The sequence below is a fragment of the Caenorhabditis briggsae genome, assembly GCF_000004555.2.
Source record: "Caenorhabditis briggsae complete genome, chrX, whole genome shotgun sequence".
Classification (NCBI taxonomy): Eukaryota; Metazoa; Nematoda; class Chromadorea; order Rhabditida; family Rhabditidae; genus Caenorhabditis; species Caenorhabditis briggsae.
Genome location: NC_013491.2, coordinates 3,020,245 through 3,045,576, shown reverse-complemented (window position 1 = coordinate 3,045,576; position 25,332 = coordinate 3,020,245). Strand labels below are relative to the sequence as shown.

General features: G+C 38.3%; 7 protein-coding genes across 7 annotated transcripts in view; 4 read left to right on the top strand and 3 right to left on the bottom strand.

Annotated features, from left to right (window-relative positions):
• Positions 1-2,555: 2,555 nt before the first annotated feature.
• Positions 2,556-11,979, top strand: Cbr-crb-1 (the record flags this gene model as incomplete). Its single annotated transcript, XM_045238946.1, is given in 27 exon segments — positions 2,556-2,601; positions 2,744-2,784; positions 3,147-3,309; positions 3,585-3,769; positions 3,787-4,107; positions 4,165-4,263; positions 4,314-4,803; positions 5,297-5,436; positions 5,483-5,596; positions 5,643-6,056; positions 6,104-6,199; positions 6,246-6,396; positions 6,880-7,009; positions 7,108-7,271; positions 7,324-7,433; positions 7,603-7,836; positions 7,879-8,199; positions 8,244-8,403; positions 8,450-8,724; positions 8,778-9,119; positions 9,656-10,180; positions 10,246-10,462; positions 11,073-11,177; positions 11,224-11,336; positions 11,408-11,485; positions 11,709-11,882; positions 11,935-11,979. The coding sequence occupies 27 exon segments, from the start codon at positions 2,556-2,558 to the stop codon at positions 11,977-11,979; spliced, it is 5,253 nt and encodes a 1,750-aa protein (XP_045095966.1).
• A 169-nt stretch (positions 11,980-12,148) lies between these two features.
• On the bottom strand, positions 12,149-13,461 carry CBG15922 (the record flags this gene model as incomplete). The annotated part of the gene is made up of 3 exons (XM_002643284.1): positions 12,149-12,389; positions 12,583-12,738; positions 13,385-13,461. 3 exons carry the CDS (start codon positions 13,459-13,461, stop codon positions 12,149-12,151), a joined length of 474 nt encoding a protein of 157 aa, XP_002643330.1.
• Positions 13,462-13,867: 406 nt separating this feature from the next.
• Positions 13,868-14,256, bottom strand: CBG15923 (the record flags this gene model as incomplete). Its single annotated transcript, XM_002643285.1, has 2 exons — positions 13,868-14,003; positions 14,054-14,256. The coding sequence occupies 2 exons, from the start codon at positions 14,254-14,256 to the stop codon at positions 13,868-13,870; spliced, it is 339 nt and encodes a 112-aa protein (XP_002643331.1).
• Positions 14,257-15,330: 1,074 nt separating this feature from the next.
• Positions 15,331-15,923, bottom strand: CBG15924 (the record flags this gene model as incomplete). The annotated part of the gene is made up of 4 exons (XM_045238945.1): positions 15,331-15,463; positions 15,510-15,669; positions 15,747-15,786; positions 15,831-15,923. The coding sequence occupies 4 exons, from the start codon at positions 15,921-15,923 to the stop codon at positions 15,331-15,333; spliced, it is 426 nt and encodes a 141-aa protein (XP_045095965.1).
• Positions 15,924-16,365: 442 nt separating this feature from the next.
• Positions 16,366-17,921, top strand: Cbr-vap-1 (the record flags this gene model as incomplete). Its single annotated transcript, XM_045238944.1, has 7 exons — positions 16,366-16,569; positions 16,614-16,850; positions 16,897-16,982; positions 17,028-17,322; positions 17,372-17,521; positions 17,570-17,757; positions 17,807-17,921. The coding sequence occupies 7 exons, from the start codon at positions 16,366-16,368 to the stop codon at positions 17,919-17,921; spliced, it is 1,275 nt and encodes a 424-aa protein (XP_045095964.1).
• A 2,225-nt stretch (positions 17,922-20,146) lies between these two features.
• CBG27470 lies at positions 20,147-20,206 on the top strand (the record flags this gene model as incomplete). The annotated part of the gene is made up of 1 exon (XM_045238943.1): positions 20,147-20,206. One exon carries the CDS (start codon positions 20,147-20,149, stop codon positions 20,204-20,206), a length of 60 nt encoding a protein of 19 aa, XP_045099836.1.
• A 2,373-nt stretch (positions 20,207-22,579) lies between these two features.
• Positions 22,580-25,332, top strand: part of CBG15927 — a gene marked incomplete at both ends in the record, with an annotated part of 7,341 nt that continues 4,588 nt past the window's right edge. Inside the window, 4 exons of the mRNA XM_002643288.1 lie at positions 22,580-22,706; positions 22,756-22,939; positions 22,987-23,216; positions 25,117-25,275. Coding sequence (XP_002643334.1) covers positions 22,580-22,706; positions 22,756-22,939; positions 22,987-23,216; positions 25,117-25,275 — 700 coding nt within the window. The remainder of the gene's footprint in view (positions 22,707-22,755; positions 22,940-22,986; positions 23,217-25,116; positions 25,276-25,332) is intronic.

Here is a 25,332-nt window from a genome sequence, read left to right as displayed (position 1 = left end):
CTTTTTATTTCATTGTTTCCTGTCTGGTTTCGCTTATAAACCTCCCAGATAATTATTTTCATTTCCTTTTTTTTTGCTTTTTTTTTAATTGAGCGTGGCTACTTGAAATAAAGCTTTTGACGTGTATAAAACATAACTAGATTAAAAAATTTCCAATTACTGCTGATTCCTGAAGGACAACCATTTTTTCGGATTTTGTACTAAAACGGGTCAAAAAAGGTTTCTTCTATAAATTGGCAAATAACTGAAAAACTAGGAATTTTCGAAAAATTCTGTAAACGCAAAGTTTTCAATCTAGGTCAGTTTTTGATTTTCCAAACATTTCAAAGTTATCGGAAACTTGACAGCCGAGCTCCAGACTTCTGAAAATGGTCAAATGGCAAAAAATCCACCGAAAAATTTGATTTTGTATATCCGATACTGTATAAATCCCACAAAATTTTGAGAAAAAATTCACTGATGTTTTTTTTCAAATTGTGGATTACTAATCCACTTTTTTTGAATGAGTTCGAAACTGCCTGAATTTGTGTTTTTCTGTTTAATTTTTCAATTAATTTTGGAAATCATTTAACAAAATGTTTTGGCTTATTTAAAATTGAAATCTCGTAATTTGGTTGAATTTCTTGAAATTCAATTTTGGGATCATGGTCCTTTTGGCGCCAATTCGGTCGTTTTGGCTCTTTTGGCGCTAATTCCGTCTAATTTTTTCACCGGAAAATTGTATTTTCTCCTATAATTTGCACCGAATTATTTTGTCTTCCATCATATCCAATTTGTGTAGTGCTCTTGCTATCACATCTTGTTATCATTCTATCAGCTCTCTCTGCATCTTCACGCCAAAACCGGAAACCCCTTCGAAACAAATACACATGTTCCTCCTCTTCCCTAATGCACCGTATTCCGGTTGTCCACGCACATTTACACCGTCCATCAAGTGCCATTCGGATGCCCAATTGTTCTTGTCCATATTCTTATGAAAACTCTCTGTGTACACTGTTATCAATACCAATAATGCTCCGCCGCGCGGTGGTAATTTCTATGACCTTATACCGCGTCATCATGTTTTGTCTTTTTTATTGACTCGCAAATACCCCAAACACATTATTATATGCGGCACACATTCAAAAAAAAGAAGGTGTAGTATGTCCAAAATAGATAGTGATGAGAGAGACAGAGTAGGATGTAGTCGTCATATACATTTTTTTTCTGTGTTGTTGAGTTTAGATAATACCATAAGCAGATATAGAAATTTCGTCCGGCTGAGTTTTACATTATGGAAATGAAAATTTTGGAGATTAAGAGGATTTTGGGACTTTTTTGCAACTTTTAAAAGTGTGTTTCTGCAGATTTGAAATTAAGAAATCACGCCTATATACTTTTTGACTTAGTGATCGTTAGCTACATGATTTAAAGCTCAAAATGTTTCTCTACAAGTTTCTATAGCAAATAAAATCTAATCGTATTTCCCCTATTAGACGTCCACCCAAACCGGTAACTTTGAGCTCATATATCTCGATTTCTCTGAAAGATATTAAAACTTTGTCAACAGATAAAATATTGAAAATTAGATGAAAAACGATTTATCAGTTGACAAATTTTTTATACCATTTACAGGGATTGAGATAATTGAGCTCAAAGCTAACGGTTTAAATGGGCTTCCACTAGATTCCGTATTCCACGGTATTCCACCGTATTCCACCGTATTCCACCGTATTTCGTACCATTTGTCTTGATAATTCCAAAATTTCCACTTCTTCAGTTTTAATATCTTTCACTCAATTGGTTTTTCGATTCGAAATTCATAGTTTTATGCCCTTTCGTTTCCCTTTTTTCAATTTTCTCCTTTCGCCTACCAACACTCCCCAGAATTATAAATTGCTCCCTTTCAAAACGGTCACTCCTCAATTGGGGGCTCACTTTTCTTCGATATCCCTCAATTTTCTCATCACTGTCAGGAAATACTTCTAAAAACTTTACTGCGATTTTCGAAATTTGAATTGCCTTCATAGTAGATTCACAGTAGATTTACCAAATCCTACATTTGTATATATTCGTTTTCCGCATAACAGGACAAACACAAACTCTCCTTTTTCAACTATTCTACTTTTTTTCGTGGATGCGTGTCGGATATAGGAAATGGATAGAGAGCGAAATGAATGTGGTGAAAAAAAGGGCCGAATAACTAGTCATATCCAATCGGTTGTCGCTCATTTTTTTTGCCGCCAAAACAGCACCAAATCCGCATCGACGCGCGCGTGCGATCATCATCATAGCTAGTTGACCCTCTGTTGGACCTCCCAAGCATCCGCCGGACACTGCCGTCCGTGATTGCCGTACTCTTCCCCCCTCTTTTCCGTCATTCCCTCCCTCTTCCGTTCTAATTACCTGCTTATTATCCGACAATACACCTGGCTCTCCAGGTCCAGTCTCCTCTACAAGAACAATCAAGCGGCAAACGACCTTTTTTCAACAATTCGACTAGCTGCCACCACCACCTCCCGCCAATTTATTCCATTTGCATTCCATTCTCTTCAATCTTCTCGGATGATCCACTCATGAAATATCTACACTTTCTCATATTTTGTACCCTTGTTACAAATGGTAAGTGTTGGGTGCGAAAAGATTGAGATGATAGTAGGGAAAACTTAGTGATGTCATGTTGAGGTTACGATATGTGTCCTTGGCTTGTCAAAAAAAGTATAGTGAAGCGGGGAAAACACATTTTGTTCTAATTTTTATTAAGGTGAAGATGAAGAAAATGATTATAAAGGATATAAGGAGACAGTTTTCTAAAGAGATACTATGTATAGAAACGCGGAAGTTATTAGAAGAAAAATGCAATAAATTTCAAAGAACTGAAATTTTGAAAATAAATAAAAAATAATTTCAAGAATTACTGTAAAACCTGTAATAAAATGGCCCCGCACTGTCAAGTTTGAGCTTAGTTATCTCAGCTCCTATGAGAGATATCGAAAACCTGTCAACTAATAAAATGTTTGTGATATTATGATTAACAATTGATCAGTTGACAACTTTTTTATATCTTTCACAGGCATCGAGATAAAATGTTTTAAGGTTGAAAGTAAGGGACCCTTCTATTACAGGTTTTACGATATGAGCAAAGTCATTAAAATAGAATTTTGAAGGAGTTTAAAATTCTTTTGACTCTAACCGAAACCTACCGTCACCAACACCACCAAAACCCATCCATCATTATCATTAAGATGCATAAGAGCATATCCCCTCATCAACAACACCCCCCCCTTTCTCCCCATCTATCTCTTATTTTTTGCAGGATTATCGGACAGGGCTTGTAGCAGGAACACTTGTCTCAACGGCGGAACATGCACAGTCAACGACGAGACGCGCATGTTCCAATGCGATTGTCCGCAAGGCTTTAGCGGACTTCTCTGTCAGGATAATTGCGGTTTGCACTGTCTTCATGGCAACTGCCTGAAAGGCACGTTCGGTGAGGAAACTTGTCAGTGTTCTGAAGGATGGATGGGTTCCCTCTGCGACATTTTGGTGACCGACGATGATGCTACTGCTCAAAAGTGCTCACCGCAATGTAGCGACGACGAAAGGTATACATGACCTCATCAGAGACAAAACAAACGAGGCAAGAGACTTTTATTATAGGTGCACAAAAGGAGCCGACGGATTGTACTTTTGTCAGAACACGACCGTCAAGAACACCACCACCTTGTTGTCCTCTTGCGCAACACACACTTGTCAAAATAACGGAACATGTCTAGCAGATAACGTGAGTGTTTGATATGGGCATAGAATTCGAAAAAAAAAGACGTTCAGGGTGATGTAAAATGCTCTTGTCTTCCTGGATTTTCTGGCGACAACTGTGAAATTGATGAGGATGAGTGTGAGGAACATTTTTGTCAAAACGGGGCGGAATGCGAGAATCTGATAGGAAGTTACAAGTGCAATTGTCTCTCTGGTTTTTCTGGAAGATACTGTGAAGTGCAGGACAAGAAACAATGCATTCAAGATTTTTGTATGAACAATGGGGAATGTGTGCTTTCCAGTAGCTCAGAATTGTCTTGCAAATGTCCAAATGGGTACGAAGGAGAGCGTTGCGAGCTGAAAATAAAGGTATATCCCCTTAACCCTTTTTGAAGCTATAATTTCAATCCTTATTGGGTTTTTTAGGTTAACGACCCGCTAATCTCGTGCACATGCGACAACCCGGCTCATGTTTGTTCAATCGTAAACGGGTCGACGCAATGCGAGTGTCCTTCGGGTTTTATGGTACGTTCATATGATAATCCGGGAACACCCGACGACATGTATAATTGCAGGGTGCCGACTGTAAAGAGTTGAAAGCTCGTCCATGCGATATTGGTCCATGCCTTAATGGGGGTCACTGCGTGGACGACGGTCAGAATCTTTTCACCTGCTTCTGCTTGCCTCATTGGACCGGAGTCTATTGTGGAGAGCCCGTGGAATGTTTGGTTAATGGGAAGGATTGTAGAAATGGAGGGAAATGTGTTTTCTTGTTGACCTCTACAAGTTGTGAATGTCCGGAAGGGTTCACTGGGAACAATTGTGAGATTAGTAACTCGTATCGATCCCATCCAACCTGTAGAGATATCCGATGTCAGAACGGAGGTAGAATTGAAAAACATTTTGTTCAAAAATGTATTTTTGGTATTACAGGGGCTTGCAAATTAGACGCAGAGGGTGAACCATACTGTGACTGTCCCGAAGGTTTTGATGCTCCATTTTGTGAGCCAAAGTCAGGATGCACAATCAATCCGTGCCAAAATGGTGGTACTTGCCAAGACGCAGGTAGGGCATATTTATGAAAATTAGGAGCATATAATAGTACCAGGCAATGAGTACAAAAACGTGATTTTCAGTTGATTTTCGGTCATTTTCAGTAGTCGTCCAATCACTTTGAAAATTTTGGAGACTGTAAAACAGACTAAGAACAACAACTTTGAGTTTATAAATTTTTCTAAAAATTCGTAGTTTTTGAGCTATTTGAGGACATCTGAATGACGCCTCTTTTTGATCCATTTTTGTACTAAAATAGTGAACAAAAACGAGTCTTCCAAAAATCAAAAAAGTATCTGAAAAACTAGGAATATTCGGAAAATTCTGTGAATGCAAAGTTCTCCAGCTAGGTCTGTTTTCCACACTCCGAAAATTTCAAATCTATAGAAAACTTGACAGCCAAGCTCGAGTGTCTTGAAAAATGCTCAAAATGACCGAAAATCAAGTGAAAACCACGTTTTTGCATATCTTATTCACCGGTACTACCTTAACCAAAATAATTCAGACGGTCAATATTTCTGTCACTGCACTTCTGGATTCGGTGGCGTTCACTGTGAAACTCTGAAAGAACCATCTACTCCTATTCCAACTCTAGGAACTTTCCCATCTTTTACAACATCAGGAATTGACCAATCCAATTTAGCTGTAAGTTCATCCTCTTTTTTAGGAAATTTTTAGATTCTTTTTCTAGGAAATCACTTGTGAAGACTGTGTAAACTCAATTAACTGCCTAGAAACTGAATCTGGAGCTGTTTGTGTGTGTCAGGAAGAGTATTTCGGGCAGAAATGTGATCAGAAACATAATGTATGACGTTTGAAAATATTTGTGCAATCTCAAATAACATTTTTAGAAATGTGCAAAGGTTACGTGTCCAGCTGGGCAGTCTTGCAGTCAGATAAGTGAAAGATCGAACATTACTGCTCAATGTGGCTGTGAAATCGGTCATTCCGGGTTGAAATGTGACATGGTCACCTCTGCAACATTCACCGCTAAAAGTCTCTATATCCATCAGAGCTCTAAATTCTCCCTGGGAACATCTTCATTCGAAAATGTCGCCTATGAACTGGAATTCTCCTTCCGGACTACTGTAGAGAACACTCATTTGGCTAGCAGTGAGAATATTCTGGGCGAGAAAATTCTGTCAATTCAATTATTGTCTGGATACCTTGTTTTCAATGTCACCGGAAATTTCATGACACACCTGCTGCCTATGAAAATTAATGACGCTCATTGGTACACAGTTTCGGTTAAAGGAGATAATGATGTGAGAAAATTTTAGAACACATTAGAAAATAAAAATTGCTTTTTTAGAAAATCGAAATTCAAGTTCTCAATGAAAACGGATTCAAACTCGTTAGAAAAGAGCTCAACGGACAGTTGGAAGTGTTTTTGACGCGATTTGGAAAGGTATATTCATTTCGGTTCCGGAAAAATACTAAAATCCAATTTCCAGATCTCCGGAGCTCATCATTTTATTGGCTGTATGGCTGATGTACGCGTTGATGGAGAGCTCATAATTTTCACGGATAGCAAAAGGGCAATAGAAATCAGAAAAGGGTGCACAAGAAGTGAACAATGCTCACGAGCCTATTGTCAAAATGACGGTAAGTTTTTTAAATAGATACTGTAACAGTCAATAAGATGAAAAAAAAATGTTTTTCATATGAATTTCGGTCATTTTGACCATATTTAGGAGTATGGAACTTGGCTGATAGTGTAAAACAAACCTAGATTAAGAATTTTAAATTGACAGAATTTTTTGGAAACCCCTAGATTTTCAGCTATTTGCCGATCTTTGAAAGACCACTGTTTTCCACATTTTCAGTACAAAAACAGGTCAAAAAGTGATGTATTTTAGAATTCGACAATTATCTGAAAAACTAGGAATTTTCTAAAAATTCTGTTAAAAAAAAAAAAAATTTAATTTAGGTCTGTTTTATGATCTCCAAAATTTTCAAAGTGATCGGACACTTGACCTCCAAGCTCTGGAATTTCTGAAAGTGGTCAAAATGGCCGAAAATCAACTGAAAAACTAGTTTTTCTAAATTTTAATAAGTACTGTACAAGGAACAAACTTGATTTTTTAGGAGTCTGTGTGGATCACTGGGAGAGCTCAAGTTGCAAGTGTAAATCACCGTTTCTCAAACCCAACTGCGCATATTTCCTACCAAAAACCACGTTTGGCCATTTGGATCAATCATCAATTGTGCATTTGAGGTATTTTTTTTCGCAATTTTTTTTCCGATTTCATTTGATAGTTAAAAAACATAGCTTTGGATTTTTTTTCTAATCCCAATAATTGAATTCCCATTCAGCACAAGCGAAACGGAAAACCATCTGCTTCGCAACCAAATCGAGTTGAGTTTTCTAATGCGTTCCGGAAAACCCGACGCCGTTCTGTTCTATATTGGCGAGAAGCACGCAGCAGATGTTTTGACTAATTATCTCGTTGTGAAGATTGCCAGTGGTCTAATTTCGGGTAAGACAAAAATGACGAAAAGATAAAAACATGAAAAGAAGTTTTTTTGCAGTTCGATACCGTACTGGAGGGCGGCGAGAAGTTGAGTTCACTAGTAAGAATCGCGTAGATGATAATGAAGAGCATCATGTACAAATTTTGGTGGATAAGAATAGAAGACAGGTAAGCATTTACTAATAAATGTACGCGTTTGCCGTAAAACATGTAATAGAAGGGCCCCAAGCTTTCAAATGTGAGCCAATTTTTCTCGGTTCCTGTCAAAGAAAACAGAAGGCGTGCCCTTCTATTAGACGTTTTACGATAGTTTAAAATGCCAATTATTCCTATTTAGATTATTATCGACGATTTAACGGAATGTTCGGAACCAATTATCTCGCGCATGTCACAAGAATTCTACGTAGATGACATTCTGATTGGCGCATCGAATGCTGTTGCAACAGACTCGGAATTCTACAAAGGTTACCTGCAAGATATTCAGCTCAATCAAAAATCGGTGGTCATCCATCCAACATCACTGGCTATTGAGAAAATTGGAAAGTTGGAGAAGACTCAGAATGTTATTGAGGTGGGCAGAGAAATTTTGGGATTCATAAAAATTTTTGTCTAGGGCGCTGTTTCCGATCCAATGTGTAATAGCAACGTTTGCAAGCACGGTGAATGCTCCGAGACTTTTAACGATTACACCTGCCACTGCTCCGATGGTTCCACTGGTCGCCACTGTGACAAAATTGATTACTGTAGAGAAGCGAAATGTATGGAAGGCTCGAAATGTGAAAATGCAGAAAATGGACACTTTTGTGTTTTCCCAATCACATCTTCCAATGGAAGCAAGTTGACCTACTCCATTGAACCAAAATCTATTTTGAGTGTACCAAGTGTCAAGTTTTCCATTAGGTCCCACTCATCAAATGGTCATATCTTCACTTTGGTTAGTTTCAAGGCTAAGAATTTTGTTATTTCCCGTTTTTTTAGAATATCGGGAAGCTTACCGTATCCGCTATGATTTTTAAGCGACGGTTGGTACTAGTCTCAAACTCACAGAATCAAAAGTTCGATAACGTAATCGCCGATGGCAAATGGCATAACATCATTTTAAACCCCTACAAGGTTACCATAGATGGAAAAAGCTACAGTAAGCTTTGAATTTTTCAAAAACAAAGACATAACAACCTTTTCAGTCTCCACCACTCTATTATTCCCATCTGAAAGCAAAAATGAGGCGTCGCTGTTCATCGGAGAACAAGGACAAAATGTGATATTTGCCTGTTTAGATGATTTCCAACTTGGAAGCTATCCGAAATTATCATTCACCAAGGCCAAGATTCCAACTAGCGCTGAAAATTGGATTTTGACTGAAAAGACAGAGGTCGGAACCGGATGCACGTCTTCAGAGCAGTGTGGATTGTTCTCCACTTGTCTTAATGGAGGAATATGTGTTGATATTTGGAATAAGGTAAGTTTTTAAGTTTTTCAAGATATTTTAGTTAATAATAACTATTTTTCCAGAGAAAATGCACATGTCCCATTGGATTCACTGGTGAGAATTGTGAGGAAAATGTCAACGATTGCAAGTACGTGGACTGCGGGAAAAATGGTTACTGTTTGGATGGAATTGATGATGCAAAATGTATCTGTAACAATGGATTTTCTGGAGAACATTGTGAACATGCGAATGATGAATGTGAGGGAACAGAATGTCACAATGGTGGAAAATGTGTGAAAAATGGAGAAAAGGTCACATGTAAGTGTGAGAAACAGTGGATGGGAGATTACTGTAACGTGACGATGACAGAAAGTTGTAAAGATTCGCCATGTCAGAATTTTGGACAGTGTATGCAGAAGACAGATGTGAGTTTTTTTTTTGAAAGTATAGATTACAAAATTCTTCCTATTTTCGAAGTTGATAAATTTTGGAAGTGGTCCGGCGATGCCAAGTTAACCGCGATATCTGATTTTTTTTTTAATTTCGCCTATAACACTATTACTACGATTTTCTGCTTTCACGCTTGTTCCAAACATTTGACGGCACTGAGAGAAATCAGAAAAAAAGCAAAATTCGAAAATCGGAATACTCTGAAATTCCGGAAATTTCAAAATCGGAAGCACATAATTTGGTGGGTACAACAATACGAGAGTACAAGTGGATGCAAAGTGATTTAAGAGTACAAAATCGAAACTTTGGAAAATTTTTGAACCCCCGGATAAAAGATTTTGTACCCATAAATTTCTTTGTATCCTAATGACTTAAAAATGTTTATACCCTCCTAATGATTAACCATAATTGGACTATCCTGAAATTTCTTGATTTGGGAATTTCGAAACTGTTAGTTTTCAAAATTCTGAAAAATCCCGTATTTGTAAATTTTCACTTCCACCGATTCCAGAGTTCATTTGAATGCAATTGTATGGACGGCTACTCTGGCCAACTTTGTGAACAACGCAATGTCAACGAATGCAATCACTACGATTGTAATCGTGGCCACTGCGTCATGACCGTCAGTGGACCCGCTTGCCAATGTGAACTCGGCTACACTGGTCGATTCTGTGAGAAGCTTCTCAACCACTGCTCAAGCAACACATGTAGCTCTCGAGGCACTTGCTCTCCAGTTTGGAACAATACAGTTTGCGCGTGCGACAATAACTGGAGAGGGTCCCATTGTCAATACCAAACGAACGCATGTTTGGACTTCCCGTGTGGTAACGACGGTGTGTGCCGAACAAATGAAGGGAACACCTTTACTTGTGAATGTCAAAAGTTCTTCATGGGAACACGATGCGAGATCGAGGGAAGTTGTTTGAAAGCGAATTGTGTGCATGGAGAATGCATTCAATTATCACCGGAAAGACACTCATGCAGCTGTAATATCGGATATGAAGGCGATTCTTGTGATGTAAGTGTGTGGGGGTGTGTGGGGGGGGGGGGTGATGTTTCTTAATAATTGGATTTGAAAAAAACAGAAAAAATATTTTCCAGCACCGCATCGACTACTGTAAAGCTGAACCATGCATGAACGGTGCAAGTTGTGAAAACAAGCTGACCGGATACAAATGCTCATGCTCTGTTGGCTTCGAGGGTGCAGATTGTGAAATTAACATCGATGAGTGTGCACTGGGATACTGTAAGAATGGCGCGAAGTGTCGTGACAAGATTAATGATTATGAATGTGTTTGCGATGGAACAGGATATGAAGGTACAGTACTTAAAAAAACGTATGTCCTTTAGTAGAAGGTCATTCAAATCGTACACTTTAAGCTCAATTATCTCGGTTGCCATGAGAGGTATTAAAAATCTGTCAATTAATACAATATTTGTGATATAATAATAAATAATTTATCAGTTGACAGAGTTTTGATATCTTTGACAGGAAATGAGATGATTAAGTTCAAACTGTACGGTACATTTGAACTTTTTGAACAACTTTTTAAGTTTTGAGAAAGAAGTCCGGATCTTTTCGATTTGTCTAAACCGTCAACTGCTAGCTCAATTATCTTGCTCACTGTAAAATATATCAAATTTTTGTCAACTGATAAAATATTAGCGATATTATGATGAATAATTCATCAGTTTGCAAAATTTTGACACCTTTCACCGGAATGAAAATAATTGAGCTCAAAGTTGACTGTTTTCGTGGGATAAAAGCATTAAATGGGATTAAAGCAAATACGGTATTTTGACCTGCTCAATGAGAATCAGCCAACTTTGAACTCCTGAACAAATAGCCATACGAACTTTCAAATTTTTTCAAAAATTTAACAATTATTTTGAACAAAGCATCAATGTTCTAATTTTCAATTTTCCAGGACGAAACTGCACCACTGACATCAATGAATGCGAAAATCCAAATAATTGCATCAATGGAGAATGTTCCAACACCCTTGGCGGCTACAAGTGCACTTGTAAAAATGGTATATTTAATTTTCTACTCAATTTTCTGAAAATCAGATTTTTCAGGTTTCATTGGTCCTCGCTGCTCGATGCGTAATCCATGCACCGCTCTAATTGCATCGAACAACATTTCCAGCGTCACATGTGTGCATGGAAAATGTGTGAATCCTGTGGTTCATGTAAGTAATATGGATTTTCCGGGATTTAATGATGTGCTCTCCTAAATATTTTCTAAAAATAATTATTTCAGATTGACAAGAATCGAGAGGTGGCAAAATACGAGTGCGCGTGTGACCGAGGCTATACTGGACCGACTTGTTCACAAAGAGTAAGCATTTCTGATTCATGCAGATAGATAGATTCTTTCTCTTATTTTTTTCATCTAGAGGAGGCGACACAGAAAGGCTTATACTTCGTTTATTTGTTTATAAAGAAGAGACACAATTGGAGAAGGAGCTGTCATTTTTTCTTTTGTTCCCATCCATTCCAGCCTCTCCCCATCTTCTCTATTTTTTTACTTTTTTTTCACTATAGCACAGTTTTTGTTTTAGATCAAAGAGTCAGCAATGTCGAACATTAGCTATTTGTTCGGACCAATTATTGCCGTTGTCATCGTCTTTGCCATTCTGGGCTGTCTTCTTCTCTTCTTTGTGATTCGGGGCAACAATGCAATGCATGGCCATTACAGTCCAAGTTCACACGAGTTTACACAGAATCGAATGGCGGTGAGTTCTTCTTTTTAATGTTTGTAAAAAAGTCCTGATTTAATTTTTTCAGATGCCAACAGTGATCAAGCTCCCACCTCAGGAACGTCTTATCTGAATGGATATGCTCAATTTCATAAATTTGATACCTCCTCCCTTCTCTATGACTTCTTGTTCATCATCTACTTAACTTATTTTTCCACATCATCACATCACAAGCTTCATTTGTTTCAAAAAATACGGGTTTTGACTAGTGCTCTTAATTTGCGTTTTTATGTATTTATTGGTTATATGCAAAAGAATTGTTGCCATTTTTTGCAATGAATATATCTCTTGAATTGGTCATTGGGCTTTAGGGGTCGTTGATCTTGTTGGAAACGTGTAACCTCCAGTTGCATCTTTTGGACCACAATAGAACGTCTATTAGGGACATTAATTGTCTTTTTGAAGTTGCTACAACAGCTTGGAGATGGATACAAACAAACTCGGTCACTAGTTCCACAGCTTTGAATTTCCATAGAGTCGCCACTGAAATTTTGAATTATAACGGCAATAATTCGGGAAAGTACAAAAATTTAGGGGTCATTCGAGTAAAAATCCATTATAGAGGAACAAAATCCTCATTTCAGGGGTACAAAATTCCTGAAAAGCTCAGTTTTGTATCCCCGAGTTGTGAATTTTGTACCTCTGAATCACCAAGATTAAAGGGAAGTCTACTCACTCGCAAATGGGTTCATTACATCCATTCACCGGAGCACATGTCCTTGTTCTGTTCTGTTTTCCACAGTATCCGCAGTTCATTGAGCAATCTCCCCAATCTGACCATTCTCCATATTTGGATTCGCAGGTGGCCCGCTTGAAACGAGATTGTGCGGAACTGAAAATATCATTTTTAGCAAACGTTGTCATATTCATAAAACATGATCCATAGAGATACAGTATCGGTCAGTAAATACCGATTTCTTCTAATAGAAAGCCATTCTGTACCTGCAGTTTGAGGACATATATCTTAGTTTTTATGAAAACTATCAAAACGTAGTCAACAAATAAAATGTTTGTCATAATTTTCCCAACTTTTTATCAGTTAATTACATTTTAATATTTTTCACAGAAACCGGGATATATGGGCTCAAAGTGTTTGAAGTTCAGAGTAAAATTCTATTAGAGTGTCAACTGTATACAAAACTAACTTTCCAGTTGATATTGACCATTTTCAAAAATCTGGAGCTCGGCTGTCAAGTCCTCGTTTATTTTGAAATTTCGGAAAGTAAAAAGCAAAGCCAGATCATGAACTTTGCCTTCACAGAATTTTTTGAAATTTTCTAGTTTTCAGTTATTTGCCGATTTTTGTTTCAGTCTTTATCTGTTTGACACCCTCTAGAACTTTTAAAGGTATCGGAAGCTTGATAGCCAAGCTCCGGACTCCTAAAAATGCTGAAGATCAACCCAAAAATTCCTTGTATACCTTATTGATTGGTACTGTATATTAACCATCCTTCAGTCATCTTCTTAAATAGACTCACGGGTTCGCCAAGTTCATTGGAGATGCAACAATACCAGATAAAACAGAAAATACCATAAGCAACCAGAAACAGATCATTTTGCAGAGAAGAGCTGTAAAATGAAATGTGAATGAAGCGTCAAACTCAAGATGGCCGGTTAAATATCGAGGACGAGTTTCCCAAATCAACGATGGAAATTCTCCAGTTTTCCCAGGAACCGAAAAATACAAAATTTTGCAAAAACGTGCAAAATCAAGAATTTTTCTGCATTTAAGTAACAAGACATTAAGTAACCAGTACAAATAAATCTTCGTGCTTTGATCGTAGTTCAATAACAGAATAGTCCCATTTTTCATGTGATCACACACTTTATGTTCCGTTAGTTCAAACCATCATGTGTGTTTGTTTTTATGAACCTGCACATCAAGTTTTGATAACTTTTGAAGCTTTGATCATGTATTTTGAACCACATTTGCAAAAAAAAGATAGTTTATTTAATAAACTTTACTCAAGTCCGCAATAAAATCGTTTTTCCGAAATGTCCGCCTTCTTTTTGTAAGTGTGCGGGCAGCAGGATGGGCTTGGTGCCAAACAAATATCATCTGTAGTGCTGCATGCTTGAGATTCAGACGCGTCTCCTCTGAAATAAAAAAAAACTTGAAATAACTCATAGTTTATTCAGTTTCTCACGTGCAAGTGACTTCTGTACAACCACTGACTGATGTGCAAGTTCTGGTGCGAGTTTGAGTCCCACAAAATCCACAATCCTTATCACAAGTGCTCCATTCAGCCCAGTCTCCGTATGTTGAATCACATGGAGCTCTTCTAACACGGCCTGCATCATAGCATCCAGTGCAAAATAATAGGAGGAAAGTAGCAAAACACAAATTCATGTTGATCTGGTTGATCGGTTATTTTGATCGTTCTTATATAGTAAGCCGCTTGTTAATCTGTACAACGAAACAGTTTCAGATTATCTCATGGTTACGTATTAGGATCCTCTCATCAATCATCAGTGATGATTGAATATTTGCAGTTGGGAGGTCAAGAGGATTGAAGGATTACGGTATGCATATATAAATATAAAGTGGGGAATGTTTTGGTCTCACTTTTTTAAATGATTTATAAAAGGCTGTTATACAAAGACAGTCTGTGCGAGTTTGAAGGTTTCAAAATGGAACACATGACTTTCAAAACTGAAAAACTCCCATTTTGACTTTCCTATTTGAATTTTATGGTCGATTATTGAAATTAGCAAATAGTACCGGTGAATAAGATATACAAGAACGTGTTTTCAGCAGATTTTAGGCTATTTAGGCCATTTTCGAGAGTCTGAAGCTCTGCTGTCAGAATTCCAATCATTTTGAAAACTTGGGGGAGTGTGAAACAGACCTAAACTGAAAACTTTGTTTTCTAAAATTTTTTTGAAAATTCTTAGTTTTTCAGCTGTTGGCCGATTTCTGAAAGACAACCGTTTTTAGCTTTTTTTTTAACAGAAAACGTGAAAACCGGGTGTCTTTTAGAAATCGGTAAATATCTGAACAATAGGAATTGTAGAAAAATTCTGCGAATGCAAAGTTTTTAATCTAGGTCTGTTTTACACTTTCCAGAATTTTCAAACTGTAAGACTTGACAGCCGAGCTCCAGACTCCTGCAAATAAAATCAACGAAAAACACGTTGTTGCATATTTGATCGACCGGTAATGTAGGTCTACATGGTCGGCCCCATGGTGTCGGTCCCACAGAGGCATTCCAGGACCCATAGATAATGAGAGCGATCCCAACTTGACGACAGTGGTCGTATCCCTTCAAGCATGGCCACACCATTTTGACCGTGCCCCCTCCTTCCCCTGAATACTTCCCCGAGACCCCTTTTCTGAGAATCCAATCTTTGTTTCTAAAAAATTGTCCTCAGAACAACACGAAAAAAGTTTTGATTTTGAAAATATTTATTCATAAATCGTTCTCTATGGAAGACCACAATAGAAGCGTTTGCTTGTGATATCCACTTTCTTCTTGTATCCACCGCAACAGGACACACTTGGTGCAATGCACACTTTGTCGGTATCACTGCATGGTTCTTCTTCTGTGTCGTCTCCACTGAAAAATTCATTGCTTCATTTTTAAAATTTTTGCGATAACTTACGTGCAAGTGACCGCTGGGCACGACGGAATAAGATCGCATTCTCTGGTACGAGTATGAGTTCCACAAAATCCGCAGTCCTTATCGCACACCGACCAATCAGCCCATTCTTTCCATTCAGCTTCTAAGGGGCAGTTGCAGACCTCCTTCTCAATACGATCACCTCTGAAAAAAAGAGTTTTTCCCTATTTTTCTAGTTGAGGGTAATACGTGCAACCACTCATATCGGTCCTGGAACACAGACACGGGTACGTCCACGATATGTTGCTCCTGGGCAGTTCTGAAAACGAATTTAAATCTCAAAGAAGAGTTTGGAATCCCTACCACACAAGTATCAGCCCATGCACCCCAGGCGGTCCAAGTTCCAGCGAGTGCAGTGGTGCACAGGAATGTCAAAAATATCAGAACGCTCTTCATCGTGTCACAGAGGATCGCAGAATGAGGCGTGAGACCGTTCTCGGCCAAGTTTAAATTATGAGTGTCATTTGGTGTTAATCCGGCTCTACTCGTACAAAAATCGCGCGATTTGAAACACCAAATTGACACACACACGGAGTCCTATGCACAGGATTACTCTCTGGGTTCAACTGTGCAATTTTTTGACAACCCTCGACCGTTTTCAAACACTGTCACGTGTCGGAAATCGCGGTTTAATCGCCGGGTTAGTCGTTTTTATTCGAGATTAAGTGATTGAATGCACGACCCGAAAACGATCATTTGAACTGGATGCACGAATAGGATACCAGAGTAAAGGTTAGAGGATTTAATCTTGAATAGTGTTTGATCACACCTAGGAGATCAAGTGCAGAAAAAACCTTCATATATATGTTGGGTTGGGCGTTTCGGCCACTTTTCACAGATGGCGTTCCTGGTGGCAGTTCTCGTTCTAGCGGCATGTCTGGAGGGCACATTTGCACAATTTGGTTGTACAAATGCCAAAAGCAGTGATCGTGCCAGAAAAATGTTCCAAGATGCTCACAATGATGCTAGAAGAAGTATGGCAAAAGGATTGGAGCCCAACAAGTGTGGAATGCTGTCAGAAGGAAAGAATGTGTACGAACTGGTACGGTAACTCTGATCTTGAGCTTCTGTAATACTTCACTTTAGAGATGGGATTGTGAAATGGAAGCCAAGGCACAAACCTGGGCTGACGGATGTCCATCGGGATTCCAGAGTTCCGATCCAACCTACGGACAGAATATTATGACCTTCTCTGGAACGTTCGCAGATCCAGTTGCCACTGCCGCTTCAGCTGTGAACTCCTGGTGGGCCCAAGTTCGATCCGGTGGACTTACTGACCCTGATAACAAGTACACAAGCAGTTCTATTTTTGCTTTCTCCAATGTAAGGGAGACAGTAAGCTAGGAATATGAAATGTGGTTCTTTACAGATGGCTAACGGAAAAGCAACTGCTATTGGATGTGCCTATGCAATCTGTGGAACCACACTATCAGTCAATTGCCTTTACAACAAAATGTAAAATTGGCTTAAGGTCATAATTTTCAAATAACTTGTTTTCAGCGGATACATGACCAACGCTATCATCTACGAGAAGGGAACTGCCTGTGCCGCCAATTCTGACTGCACCACCTATGCCGACTCCGAGTGCCGAAACGGTCTTTGCTACCAACCACCCGTTGCTCCCGTTGTTGAGACCTTTAATATGTGTCCAGGAGTCACTGATCAATCCGACCAGGCCCGTCAAAAGTTCTTGGACACCCACAACAAGTTAAGATCTAGCCTTGCCAAGGGACTAGAAGCAGATGGGATCGCCGCTGGAGCATTCGCACCACAGGCCAAACAAATGATCAAACAAGTGAGGGCAATCCCGAGGGACGCTTTTTGAAACTTTTTGTTCCTTCCAGAAATACAGCTGCACAATTGAAGCAAACGCGAGAACATGGGCTCAAGGTTGTTTGTACCAACATTCGACAAATGCTCAAAGACCAGGATGGGGAGAGAACTTGTACAAAATTAGTATCAACAATATGCCAAAGATTCAAACTGCTGAAGACGTGTGTATTTTTGGTTTAATGTAAATTCGAGCTTAAGATTTTTTATAGTCCTCATTGGCCTGGTGGTCTGAGCTCAAGGACTTTGGAGTTGGATCGGATAACATTCTGACAGATGCAGTTTGGGCTCGCGGAGTTGGTCATTACACTCAAATGGCATGGGAGTCAACCACTGAAATTGGGTGTTTTGTTCAGAACTGTCCAACATTCACCTACTCTGTCTGCCAATATGGACCAGCGTAAGGCGAAATTTTAAAAGAAATTCGATTTAAAATGTTTCATTTACAGTGGAAACTACATGAATCAACTTATCTACACAAAGGGAGCCCCATGTACCGCCGACGCCGACTGCCCCGGAACTCAAACGTGCAGTGTTGCCGAAGCTCTATGTGTTATTCCTTAGTGAAAATATTTATGCAAAGATTTCGAATAAACGTGCAGGAAAAACTTTTTCTATTTTTTTTTCTTCGTTTTCTATTTTACAGCGACAAGACACACATCAAATGTCACTTTCTTGATGGCCTGACATCTTCTTTTTTGGAGGGGGGGGGGGTTGGACAAACATAGGGGAAGCAGAGAGTCGTATACATTGTTATCAACTTGTTAGTTTTTCATTTGTTTTTTGGCAGAGACAATGAGGGAAAAATAGGCAACAAATACTGTTTTATCAGTTTTTTCCTGTTTCAGGCAAAATTTTATAGTTGTATTTGATTTTGTTGGGGTTTTTTATTGTATTTTCTGGTATTTGAAACTAGGAAATTAATTCTGAAACATTTGAAATGACAATATTTTCTATATTTCTCAAAACGGCGGAATTTCAAAAGTTCTTAAAATTCTTGAGTTGCCTGAAATTCCTAACAACCTTAAAACCCTCATTTTTAGAGAAATAATGTTTTTTTTAAGTATCTTAAGTTCCTTTCAATATGTCTATAATACTTTTAATTGACTGGAAACATTGATTTGTCTGGAAATATTTACAAAAATACTGTTTTTAGGATGTTATTATCATTTTTCTATTTTCTGAAGCGTTCAATCAAACATCCAGTAATTTTTTGCTCATTTTTTAAAAACTTTTTGTTTGGTTTTTTTTTTAAAGAAGGAACGTCGATGACATGTACAGTACTGGTCAATAAGATATATAAAAACGTCATTTTCAGTCGATTTTCTTTCATTTTCAACATTTTCAGGAGCCTGTTGCTCGGCTGTCATGTTTTTCGGCCCTCTTTGTACTGAAAACATAAAAAACAGCAGTCATCTAGAATTCGGCAATTGTTTGAAAAACTAGAAACTTCAAAACATTCAGTGAATGAAAAGTGTTCTATCTAACATGTAAGTCTGTTTTACACCATCCGAAATTTTCAAAGGGATCGAAATCTTGACAGCCGATCTCCAGACTCCTGAAAATGGTCAAAATGGCGGAAAATCTCTTCTCTTCTTTTGTCGGTCTGAATTTCCATACACTCACGATTCCTCTCTCTCCCCATTCTATTCTTCACAGATTTTCTTCTCTCATCACGGCAAAGAATACCAGTTTCCAACAGCATCACACTCTTCTAGAAATCTATACAATTAGTTCTTCGATTCTTTTTTCTGAATCTTTTTTTTTGAACCTGGTCATATTACTGACCTTACACTGTTGATAGCAATCTCTATGGTTCTCAACACTCACGAGTTCTTCTTTCATCAAAGCGACCAATTAAAAAAAGAAGAGAGATTTTTTTTTCATTTTGTTTCTTTCAATTTTGCGAATGCGTCTTTTTCGTCATCGTCGTCCGCCTCTTCCCAACATAGTCATCCCAAGACTACTTATTCCTCTTCTCGCATCATTTCATTAGTACTCGACAAACAAAACGCGTCCATCCTTCGCCTCTACTTACTGCGCTCGCACCTCATTGTATACAACGGGACAGAGAGGCAAGGCAATGACCTCCGACCGGGCGTGTTGCAAACGCGCCCCACCGAATACAGCTGTTGAGAAGAAGAATGCGACGCGAGGAGAGGGCTACTATCTCTTTTACTTCATCTCTGTGCGAGGTTCGCAGTAAAGTTACTAACACTCGACAATTGTTTTCCTCGTGTTTCATTTGTGTTTTGGAATGTTTTTGTGATAGTTTTTAATGATTCTTATCAATATTTTTTTGCAAATATTTTTTGTTACTTTTTCTTTAATTTTTGCTACAAAAATGTTGGCTTAAAGAAATGTCTATTTTCATAGTGTACAAACATTCTGGAAAAAATGATTCACCGACTAAAAAGGTTAAAAGCAAATAATGTAACTTTTAGAGTTTCCATTTCTTGATAAGCATTCATGATGAAAATCCTGACCCGCTCAAATGATTTTTTTAAACAATCTATCTCATCGACACATGTTCATCGGGAGGGCCGAAAGACAAAAAAAAACGTCCCCGTCGTTTCTTCGTCGGCAATGATCCACCCTCCTCCTACTACACATGATGGCTAGGTTCCGGTGAATGATTTTTTATTGATTTTTCATTGGTTTTCTCTTGATGGACAGATTTGCATAGTTTTCGTCGTTATATTTTTCTTATTTCCTGAAGAAATCAACAGAAAATTTTAAAAATTTTTTTCAGGGCCCGAGGGGATCGACCTCACCACAAGAATTGCAACATGGGGAACGATAATTCAAAAAATTATAGAGGTGAGTATTGTTTTGTACTGCGTTGCTGATAAAAACCATATTTTTTCTTTAAAAAACAAAATTTTCCACTTTCAAATTACTCAAAAAACTGCAAAAATTGTTCAAAACACCTCTGAGTCCAGAAATAACTTTTAGGCCTGCATACAGAGCCATTCAATAGTTATTTTTTAAAAAAATCCGGGGTTTTTGAGAATCTCAAGCTCGACTGTCAAGTGTCCAATCACTTTGAAAATTTTGGAGCTTATAAAACGAACCTAGATTAAAAACTTTGCGCTTACAAAATTTTTTGGATTCCAAGTTTTTCAGTTGTTTGTCGACTTCAGGGGGACATCTCTTTTTACTTGTTTTGTACTGAAAACGTGAAAAAAGGCAGGTATCCTTCAGAAATCCGCAAAAACTTAAAAACTAGGTATTTTCAAAAAATTTTGTGAATCCAAAAATTTTAATTTATACCTGTTTCACAATTTCCAAAATTTTTAAAGGGTTTGGACACGTGACCGTCAAACTCCAGACGTCTGAAAATGGTCAAAATCAACTGAATAACCTATTTTTGGATTTTTTTTGTCGACCAGTACTGTAGAAGGACAAAAAGTCCATGATTCTTGTGGTCCCAAATTTTCAAACACCAATCTGATTGCTACGATGAGCGTTCAGATTCTGTTTTTTCGTAAACAAAACACTCCATTTCTTAAAAACGAGAAACAGATCGTCTAAATAGTGGTCAAAACAAAACAATTGAGACGATTTGGTCAACAAAGTCTTTTGTTAGCATCTCCTGTCTTCTATCAGTTCCCCAGTCCTTCCATGTTGTTCTGATTAGAGCTCACGAGCTCTCCTCACCCTATTTACGGATTTTGGCTCCTGAAAATTGATGCCTCTCTTCTCCACCTTCCTTGCTCTCAAGAAAACTCCTTCCGGAGACGACGAACAGCCGGCTTGTCCTGAGGTTGAGTAGAAAAAAGTCAATGACGTGATACACACACACACAAGAGAGAAGAGAGAGAAAAGGAGTCAAGAAGTTTTGGTCGAGGAGCTCTTCCCCGACCCATCTATTTTTCCGATCATCTTTGTGCATTTGAGGCCGTTGAGGCTCCATCCTCTAGTCAGCACCAAAGTCCTGTGACTTATTTGAGGTGACCATCCACGAGTCATACACACTCTGTTCCTCTTTGAAATCTTATATTCTTCCCTCTCCGACGATTCAAAAAACACTAGAACACACTCAGACATCTGGTGCTCGGCAATTCTTTTTGCAAACCAAATCTGCTATTATTTCATTTCATTCCGGCTGGTGTTCAATGGTCCAACTAGCTGAATTCGAGCGGAGCAATATCTCTGAAGAGCGGGAGATGCCTGATCGTAGTCCGCTACGATCGTCACCACCGTCTTCGTATTTAAGGCCTAGTTCTTCAAGATTGTCTCCGTTTGTGGGATCGTATTCCAATTGTGATTCAGTTGATGAGCTGTGCAATCGGTTGACCAGATATCATCGACAAGTTAGAGGTATAGTGAGTGGCTAGATTAGGTAGTTTTATTGGAATCTAAACTTTTGAGATTCTAGTTAGTTTTTGTAAGTTTTAGAGATTCGTTCAGATTCTAGTGAGGTGTGCTCCGCTAATTGGGCCCATAATCCTCAATAAACAAAAGTTCTGCGGTCATTAGGGTACAAAGCAATTTAGGGGTGCAAAATCCTCAATCAGGAGATACAAACCACCTGTAACAAATTTTGGACTCCCGAATTATGGGTTTTGTACCTTTAAATCACTTTGTACCCCGTTGTGCTTCCCGAATTATTTCATCCTTCAAATTATGAGACCCCAAACTGAACTACTTTGTCTCCCAGAATCTTAATATTCCTTGTTTTTCTTAACATATGCTATCTCAGAAAACATGAAAATATTGTAATCACACTTCCAAAGTTCTCAACGTTCTCAGCTATTTTTCTTTTCCCGCTTTCTCGTTCGATCAGCTGCTCGGGCTCTTGTGATTTGGGGATCTTCCTGTTCATGCACTTTTGTGATCTGTTTTTTAGATTCCCATGTTTTTCTTGAGCCCTACTTTGCATTCGAAAACTTTTTGACAGAGCAATAAGAGTTTCATAACATCCACACACAACTGTTTTAAATATTGCAAAAAAATGGGCCATCGTCACTTCCGAGTGGTCCCTCTCTCCCCTAGAAAGTTGTGTAATAGTGGGGGAGCAGAACGTTCGAAAACCTTTCGATCTAGAGTAAGATCATGGAGAGAAGAAGAAGCGGGAAAAGATAAAAGACGGATAGATTTCGAATCCTCCCATCCACCAGGATGAGAAAACTCTGAAGAGATGATATGAGAAAAATATCATTTTTCAATATTTCGACAGAAAATTTTTGTCAAACTTTTCAAGATTTTCAATTTCAGATATGGTGAATTTTGGAAATCTCCAACTCGACGACGAAACAAGAGACATTATCAATCAAACCGGACCAGGAAATCGGCCACCCCTCACATTCCATTGCATACATGGAAGTAATGTGGTTCTTATGAAAAGTGAGATATTCTAAAAAAAACTTTTTTTCTAATTTTTTCTAAACTTCAGATGGTCGAATGGCAAAACGTCGGGAAAGCTTCTGCAAAGGTCTTGCATTCTCTAGTCGTCCCATCGACATTGACGAGAATGTGTGCCTTCGTTTGTGTGAAGTTGGAACTAACTGGTCAGGAGTTTTAAGATTCGGAGTAACGAATGAGGATCCAGAACAGTATAGAGATACTCCAGTGCCAACGTAAGCTCATATCCAAAATCCAAATTCTAATAACCCAAAAATTCCAGATTCGCTTGTCCGGATTTGACAACCAAGGATGGATACTGGGCAAAGGCGTTGCCAGAAAGATACTCTAGCGAAGGAAACATCTTGCACTTTTATGTCAATTCACAGGGAGAACTATTCTATGGAATCAACGGGTCGCAGAAGGGAATGTTCTTGACTGGTATCAATGTACGGGCTCCAATGTGGTTGATTTTGGATATTTATGGAAATTCAGTTGGTGTAGAGATTATTGGTGAGATGTGTTTATTAGAGAAAATTAAGGAAATCGAGCTGTTTTTAAAAAAATATTGGAAAATGTTGAAATTTGATTCTTGAGAAATGTTAAAAGAAATCTAAACAATGTTTTCTTGATTTCCCAAAGAAAATGACATTTTGACAAAAAAAGGAATTCTTTAAAATTGAAAAAATATAAGTATTTTGAAAAACGGACGCCGAACTTTCGTTGTTTATGAATAATACAATTGTTCTTTGAAACAACCGTAAAAGGGAAGCCCTCGCCTTGTTAGCTTCGATTCTTTATCTCAATTTTAGTAAAATGTGCAGTTTAGAAAAGTGCAATCATATTACCGTAGTCAGTATATCCCCTTCTAATATATACAGTACTGGTCAATAAGATATACAAAACCTGTTTGTCAGTTGATTTTTGGCTCTTTTGACCATTTCTGGAGTCTTGAGCTCGCCTTTGAAAGTTTTTGAAGGGGTAGAACAGATCAAGATTGAAAACTTTGCATTTTCAGATTTTTCTCAAATTACCTAGTTTCTCAGCTATTTGCCGATTTTTGGAACACACCCCTTTTTGGCCGATTTTTGTACTGAAAACATCAGAAAGGCGGTGTCTTTCAGAAATCGGGAAGTGTTTGAAAAAATAGGCATTTTCGGAAAAATGCTGTGAATGCAAAGTTTTCAATTTAGGTCTATTTACACTCTCCAAAGTTTTCAAAGTGATCGTTAACTTGACAACAGAGCTCCAGACTCCTGAAAATGATCAAAACGGTCGAAAATCAACCGAAAAATACATTTTTGTATGTCTTATCAACCGGTACTCTGCAGAGATGAGCGGAAGAGATTTACGGAAATTTACGGAAGGTGGTTTATTTTCAAAATGAAAATGCTACCAAAAAGTTGTGAACGGTCAAAATGTAGTTCTCAATGAGAGTTATTTATTGGTATAAAAGTTATCTCATAATAGTGATGGGGAGTTAAGATATGGCGTTTCTTCCGTGTTCCGTCTTCCGTCTGGCATACGGAAGACGGAAGACGGAAGAAAGACTCTAATTAAATAATCCAACAAAATTTCGAAACAATTTTTATACCAATCGATAGCTCTCATTGAGATCTACATTTTGTCTGTTGACAGCTTTTTGGTAGCATTTTTCATTTCGAAGATAAACCGTCTTCCGTAAATTTCCGTAAATCTCTTCCGCTCATCTCTGGTACTCTGTATCGCATTGGTCCGCTTGCAATTATTTCGAAAATACGGTACTGTATTTTGACAAGAATTGAAATTAATTGAATCACATTTGCTAGACAGTTGGACTTTTTGTTCCATTTCACGTTTTACGGTATTCTCAGCCTCCAGCTCTTAACAAAAAATCTTAGAACCTGCCATTTACGGCATGTCAAGCTAAAAAACAGTGTAACCAGGAAATGACATCAGCCCTTTCTTAGCTTATTTGACCATAGGCAACGCAACGAGCACCCCTGAGGGCCACGCTAACCGGTTTTCGGCCCCCTGTTTGTATGCATGAATCATTACGAAACCAAACAATCTGCCTCCAAAATCTATCTTATTCTCTCCAGCATCTTCCCATCTCTTGTTTTGTTTTAACTTCTTGCCTATTTTTGGCTTTTATTCATATTTTTCAAAGTCAACACGATAACTAAAACAAAAGTTATCAAGTAAGAAAGAAGGAAAAGGCTAGCAACAGAAAAGTTGAACAAATATACAACACTTATTGTCTTTTTCACTATTCTTCCCGACCGTTAGTAAACACTTGCAAGTACGAGTACCAGTGTGATACTATCTTTTTTCTAATTATTTCGTTGTTTCGCAGTTATGAACACAATAGAGCAAAAAATTCGGTCTTGTAAGTCTCCCAAAATCATCCCAAAATTTTCAAAATTTTTTCCAGATGCAAGTGAATTCCGACCACGTCGCAGTGCTCCACCGGTACCACAAATATGTCCGATTCGTCCGGCTCGACCGCCAAGCCTCCACAATGCTAGAATCACAACGGTCAACCCTCCACCCCTTGAATCCACTTCGTCAGCATCACGTACAAATGACTCAGGTAGGTCAACATGAGGAAAAAAACTTAATCTGCATGATGGGTAGGAAGGGGGGGGGG